Source organism: Zea mays, chromosome 8 (assembly GCF_902167145.1).
Source record: "Zea mays cultivar B73 chromosome 8, Zm-B73-REFERENCE-NAM-5.0, whole genome shotgun sequence".
NCBI classification, from domain to species: domain Eukaryota; kingdom Viridiplantae; phylum Streptophyta; class Magnoliopsida; order Poales; family Poaceae; genus Zea; species Zea mays.
Window position 1 is genome coordinate 5,664,542 of NC_050103.1, and position 6,924 is coordinate 5,671,465.

General features: G+C 50.5%; 1 protein-coding gene across 1 annotated transcript; it reads left to right on the forward strand.

Moving 5' to 3' along the window:
• Nucleotides 1-4,187: 4,187 nt before the first annotated feature.
• On the forward strand, nucleotides 4,188-6,599 carry LOC100191701 (pectinesterase). Its single transcript, NM_001137130.1, has 2 exons — nucleotides 4,188-5,307; nucleotides 5,499-6,599. Exons 1-2 carry the CDS (start codon nucleotides 4,212-4,214, stop codon nucleotides 6,188-6,190), a joined length of 1,788 nt encoding a protein of 595 aa, NP_001130602.1. The 5' UTR covers nucleotides 4,188-4,211; the 3' UTR covers nucleotides 6,191-6,599.
• Nucleotides 6,600-6,924: the final 325 nt, after the last annotated feature.

A 6,924-nucleotide genomic window follows, 5' to 3' on the forward strand; every position in this document is an offset into this window, starting at 1 on the left:
TACTGAGAGAAGGCATTGGTGGGATCACACTTGTGCAATCCCATTATGTGGAAAAGGTTTTGAGTCGCTTTGGTTTTAGCGAATGTGAACCTGCTCCAACGCCTTATGATCCTAGTAAGCTATTAAAGAAAAATCGAAGGATAGCTAGGGATCAATTGAGATATTCCCAAATAATTGGTTCACTCATGTATTTAGCTAGCGCTACGAGGCCTGACATCTCATTTGCTGTGAGCAAACTTAGTCGATTTGTTTCAAATCCGGGAGATGATCACTGGCGTGCTCTTGAGAGAGTTTTGCGCTATCTAAAGGGTACTATGAGTTTAGGCATCCATTATACCGGGTACCCAACAGTTCTGGAGGGTTATTGTGATGCAAACTGGATATCTGATGCTGATGAGATATATGCCACAAGTGGATATGTGTTTTCACTTGGAGGTGGTGCTGTTTCATGGAAGTCTTGCAAGCAGACCATCTTAACGAGGTCGACTATGGAAGCAGAACTCACAACATTAGATACCGCTTCAGTTGAGGCTGAGTGGCTTCGTGAACTCCTTATGGATTTACCGGTGGTTGAAAAACCTGTGCCGGCTATTTCCATGAACTGTGATAATCAGACTGTGATAATTAAGATAAACAGTTCTAAGGATAATATGAAGTCGACAAGGCACATAAAGAGGCGTTTGAAATCTGTCAGGAAATTGAGAAACCCCGGAGTAATAGCGTTGGATTATGTCCATACGTCTAAAAATCTGGCAGATCAATTTACTAAGGGGCTATCACGTAGTGTGATAGATAGTGCATCAAGTGAGATGGGCATGAGACCCACCTAAAGTTTATCATAGTGGTAACCTGTTCTATGTGATCGGAGATCCCGTGAATTAGAATGGTGAAACAAGCTAGTGGTAGACTGAGAGGAAAGACCCTTAATAAGGCTCATTTCAGATGCATATCTTTCCTTACTGTAAGGTAGGTTGGTGTTTACACCTTAATATGTTCCAAGTGGCTTTGTGAAGCAAAGATGTTGTCCTACAGAACATCTTTAGAGGAACATACCTATATAGGTTAACTGCTAGTCACAGTTTATGAGATCTGGGTGGTTTCTAGATACCCATGAAAGGCTATGGAGTTTGACTTATATGCTCCAACCAGAGGGGATGCGTTCAACAATCTAGTACTGGTAAAGAGTTTAGATGAAACTCATTCCACGCAAAACTGCCAATTCAAGGCCTAGTCCATTGTGCAGTTGTGGTCAAGTGTAGTCTAAGTTCTAGGTGGATGTTCAACTTAACAGTCTCCATCGAAACACCAGTATATCAAACGTTTGAGATGATGAGGGCTTTTTTGTGTGACTTAGCATTTGGTGGGGATTGTTGGATTAATGTGGGCTTGGCCCAAATTAATATTCAATAATAGTCAATGCTAATGGCCCACTTTAATGCTATGGTGTACTAATTATTTAGTACCATATTGGAAGTTCAAAGGACAAATCAATCAACTTAAATAGGTGGACCATTGGTGCATCTACTGAGAAGTTGAGAAAAGGATGAAGGACTGCCACACGCGCGCGCGCGCCGCCGCCGCCGCCGGCCGGGCCGTGGCCGTGGCTCGTGGTAGATCGGACCTTGGTCCGAATATTCCTTTCAAACGGTTGCGCATTTTGCCTGGAGCGATGACTGTCATGATAACCGTCCGTTTCCTGTCTTATGGCTAGTAACGGACGTCAGTTACTGTCGTCAGTTTCCAGTTCTAATGCGCGACCGTTTCTGTCCGTTGTTCTTCTCCCTCCTTCTGACCGCCTATAAGAATGGAGAGGGAGGGCTCTTCCAGTTACGCGAATAATCTCACACGAATTGCAAACAACACATTCCCGTCCCATCTTCTGCGAGCACAGAGAGAGTGGGAGAGCAGGCCTCCGAAATCACCGACCGCAGAGATACACTTGCACGGGTGTGCGGGCGATCAGATTTTTGGGGAGCGTCTTCGCGACTGCTCGCGTGATCTGTTTGTCCAGCTGCTTCGTTCACAGCTTGGTGTTCGTCGTCTTCCCGAGTTGACGCGTGCTGCTGTTCTTCTTCCCGGCGACCGTTCGAGGGACTGCACAGCGTACATCTTCCTGCACCGACTTCGTACGGCTACATCGAACAAACACACGAGATGTCTCGTGTGAATGAAGCCACTGATGCCTTGAGCATCGGTCCCTCCGCTGGGTACACTCTGTTCTTCGTATTTGTGCATGTTTCATTGCTGTTTACTACTTATGCGAGTAGTTATACACACATGCACATACATGTCATCACATATATCGCACTGTTTTTCTGGATTAAATTAAAACTAAAAATGCCTAATTTTCTAACATGTAATCTGTAAACATTTAGGTGATGTTTGGTTTAAGAAATATAACATAAATGATAATGGTAATGGTTTATACTCAATTACTAGCGGTAAGCCGGTAACAAGCATTAATATGTCGGTATCAATTTTTAGTGTGGTATCTAATTATGGTTAGACTAAAACAAACATGATTTAACGTTATCAGTTACCTATTACTTTACAATTATGTGAAACAAACAGTACCTTATATATAAAAGTAATACCGTAGGGACCCCTACAGTACAATGCTTTATTAAAAAAACATTACACATCCGATGATTAATTTATTGGAACGGGCGAAACTATCCGGCGACCTGCCCGGAGTGAGCTCCTCGCCAGCGCCGTGCCTGCACTGCAGGCTGCAGAGCCGAGCGTGTGGCGTGACGGGCAGCAGGAACAGGACCCGCGCGAAGGAATGCGGCACAGGGAGGACTGCGGTCGTCGCGCTCGGGCTCTCGGAGTGGGACGTGTTTCCATTATCTACGTGATTGGTTGGTTGGCCGGCTGCATCCAGACCCACGGCGTCCCGTTGACCTTGCGCAGCTTCTGTTTGGTTAACCGGAGAGGAGGATGGCAGCCTGTACCCGCACATGCAGCATAGGCTTTTTTTTGGCTTGATTTCCTGCATGCGTGGAAACGCGCATATCCTGCGTATCCCGCGGTCCGGGCTAGCCGGAGACTGACGCTGCGCACCTAGTCAACCAATCACGCTGTATATGTCTACGCTTCTCCTTCTGACAACGATAATGTATCAGGTACGGTGTAACCGAACTAATTAGTACAACCGGTGCAACAAAAACAAAAATACGAAGGTGGGAAGAACTTTTTAAAATATCCATATATTTTTTGTGTCTTGGTTGCACCAAATTGTTTCGGTTGATACATTCCATTTTAAGGCTCCGTCCAAGCAATGACATAGCTAGAATTTTTTCATAGGGTATGTCATAAGAATTTTAATTTTTTTGTATAATCTATAATAATTTGGCATACAGTTCATAATATAAAGGCAAAAATAACATATAAAATTATAGAATTAGCAAAGTTCATAATTGTATACATTAGAATGTAAATATAATATAAAATTATGTAAACATCATGCAAAAAATAACTACTAGTGTTAGATTTTTTGCTAGGTCTTAATAGACTCGTGCTCTGGTGGGCTGGCTTAGGGTATACCGTGCCTCACCCGAACCACCCGTTAGATACGCCTCAGTGTCCAAGTGTCAAATTATCATTATTAATTATGCGTGTGAAGTTGTGATGGCAAGTGCCTCTAGTCCTAGTCTGGATTCAGAATCAGCACCGACGGACGAAGAAGAAGAATAGACACCTTGAGTGTTGGTGCATCTACTGCCCCTCACAAGTTTTTCCAGCTCTACAAGTATCCAGCGTACCTCGCGCGACGCGAGCGGGCATCTGATGCATCATGCATGCATGTATGCACAGGCGTGTGAATTGCACACCAAGCATGGCACAATCTTATCAATCCGGCCTCACCTTGCTTAGGTTAGGAGAACAGTTATCTATTGGCCTACCTGAACGCTCTCTCTTTTAATTGGCGACGACTCATACGCACGAGCTAGTCAATGAGTTTATTAAGAACCATGTCTGAACAGTAAGCACACATACCGCATTAAGCAACTCATTCACCCAGCGATCGTAAAGGGGTTCACGCAGACTTGCCCCGCGCGCTCATCTGTTTCTTCCCAAACAAACTATACCTTGCCTCCATTCGCACCTAGCTGATACCTCTATATACACACACGCCTCAAGCTCATGGCAGGCAAGCCACCCGCACTCCTCGCGGACACTGGCAAGACGCATGCAGTGCAGCTTCAGCAATGGCGTCGTCGTCGTCTACGACCGCTACTACCAGCTGCTGCCCCCTACTGCTGGCGCTCTTATGGGTCCTCATGGCGGCACACCGCGGCCACGCCGCCGCCGTGTTCACCGGCCTGGTCTTCGAGAGCCCGGGTGAGGCGGAGGCCTTCGAGGACGCGCTGCTGCGCCAGGCCTGCTTCAACGTCTCCTTCTTCTTGTCCGCGGGTGGCCGCCGCGAGGCCTGCGTGTCGCGGCTCGACACGGCGCGGGGAGGCGCGGGCAGCGGGCCCGTGCCCGTGCTCCGCGCCGCGCTGCGCGACACGCTCGGCGAGGCCGTGGGCGCCGCGGGAGCGGTCCGGGGGCTCGCCTCGCTGTCCAACCACGCGCGCGAGGAGGTAGCGCTGCGCGACTGCGTCGAGCTGCTGGGATACTCCGTCGACGAGCTCGGGTGGGCGCTGGACGCTATGGCCGCCGACGACACCGACGACGGCGGCGGCCTGGAGCTGCTGGACTCGCCCGGCCGCCGCAGCGCCTCAAGCCGCGCCGAGAACGACATCCACGCGTGGCTCAGCGCGGCGCTGGGCAACCAGGACACCTGCGTGGCCGGCTTCCACGGCACCGACGGCCGCCTGCTGCGCCGCGTCGAGGCCGCCGTAGCGCAGCTCACGCAGCTGGTCAGCAACCTGCTTGCCATGCACAAGCGCCTGCGCAGCATCACGCCGCTGCGCCACGGACCTCCTAAAAGTAACAGCGCCTCCTCCGGCGCCGGCGACGACGAGCTGCCGCCGTGGGTGATGGACGTCGAGGACGAGGAGGAGCTCGTCGCCAAGCGCGCCCGCCGCGCAGGCAGGACGTCGTCGACGCGCGTGGACGTCGTGGTGGCGCAGGACGGCAGCGGGCGCTACCGCACCGTCAGCGAGGCGGTGGCACGGGCGCCCAGCCACAGCAAGAGGAAGTACGTGATCTACGTCAAGCGAGGGGAGTACCACGAGAACGTGGAAGTCAGGAAGAAGAAGACCAACATCGTCATCGTCGGCGAGGGCATGGGCGAGACGGTGATCTCCGGCAGCCGGAGCTTCTCCAGCGGCTGGACCACCTTCCGCAGCGCCACCTTCGGTAACTTCATGCTCTGCATACCACCATATAGATCCTTCCGGTGACCAGAAAATTTAAGCGCGCGCGGTGGCCGAGTTATTATTACGATGCATATCAATCAATTCGTTCGGAGAGGCAGCTAGCAGCAGGATGCACGTGTTGTGGTGTTGCTTTGCACTTGCATGTCTAATCCTTGCTTCGCATGCCTGCAGCGGTGTCCGGCGCCGGGTTCATCGCGCGGGACCTGACGTTCCGCAACACGGCGGGTCCGGCGGCGCACCAGGCGGTGGCGCTGCGCGTGGACTCGGACCGCTCCGCCTTCTTCCGCGTGGCCGTGGAGGGGCACCAGGACACGCTGTACGCGCACTCGCTCCGGCAGTTCTACCGCGACTGCCGCATCGCCGGCACCGTGGACTTCGTCTTCGGCAACGGCATCGTCGTGGTGCAGCGCAGCCTCGTCGCCACGCTGCCGCTGGCGCCCGGCCAGACGGGCAGCGTCACCGCGCAGGGCCGCAAGGACCCCAACCAGAACACGGGCTTCTCCTTCCACGGCTGCGTGCTGGAGGCCAAGTACCCGACGTACCTGGGCCGCCCGTGGAAGCCCTTCTCGCGGGTCGTGGTCATGGAGTCCTACCTGGGCTCTGGCATCCAGGCCCGCGGGTGGCTCGAGTGGGCAGCTGCTGGCTCGGGGGACCACAGCCCGGGCCTCGCCACGCTGTTCTACGGAGAGTACAGGAACTACGGGCCCGGTGCGGGCGTCGCGGGCCGAGTGAAGTGGCCTGGCTACCACGTGATCATGGACGCCGCCGTCGCCAGCCGGTTCACCGTCAGGCGATTCATCGACGGGCTTGCGTGGTTGCCCGGCACCGGCATCACCTTCACGGCGGATCTATTCAGGAGATGACGATGGCCAGCGCTAATGCAGTTGCTTGATTGGGTTACAGTATTTTTTTTGAAGGGTGCACAAAATAAGGATATTTTAGTATCATATTATAAAGATCATAAGTATTGCTAACCACAAAATAAGGACATATTATATTATAATGATGAATATAAAATTGCCTTTTTTTTGGGACATAGGGATATAAGGTGTTAACTTTGTGCGTTTTTCCTTGAGTTGATATCACTTTGGTAAGTAATTAGGGTTGTAATGTGTTGCAAACTAAGTATGTACGTAAAAACGTAATTGTGTTATATTGGTACAGAAAGACCCTAAGATGTAAACTGAACAAGTATATAATTGTTCTATTTTATGAGATAACTAGATATGTGTCCGTGCGTTGCCATGAGGCGATGGGAGCATGGGTTTCCGTAATTGTGTTGTATTGGTACAAGAAGACCCTAAGATGTAAACTGAACAAGTATATAATTGTCCTATTTTATGAAATAACTAGGTATGTGTTCCTACGTTGCCACGATGCGAGGGGAGCATGAGTTTCCTTAAATATAATTATTTTTTATTTATAAACACTAAGGTACGTGTGATTTGTTGGTTAGCTCCAAATTTCTAAAGCAGGGGATGTGGGTTTAAGTTTTAGCTTTGCACTTTTTTTTGTACGCGGACACTTACATGCGATGAGCCTAAAGTGTCAACGTGTAGGATGAAGCTACAGTAGCACTAGATATCTACATTAAATT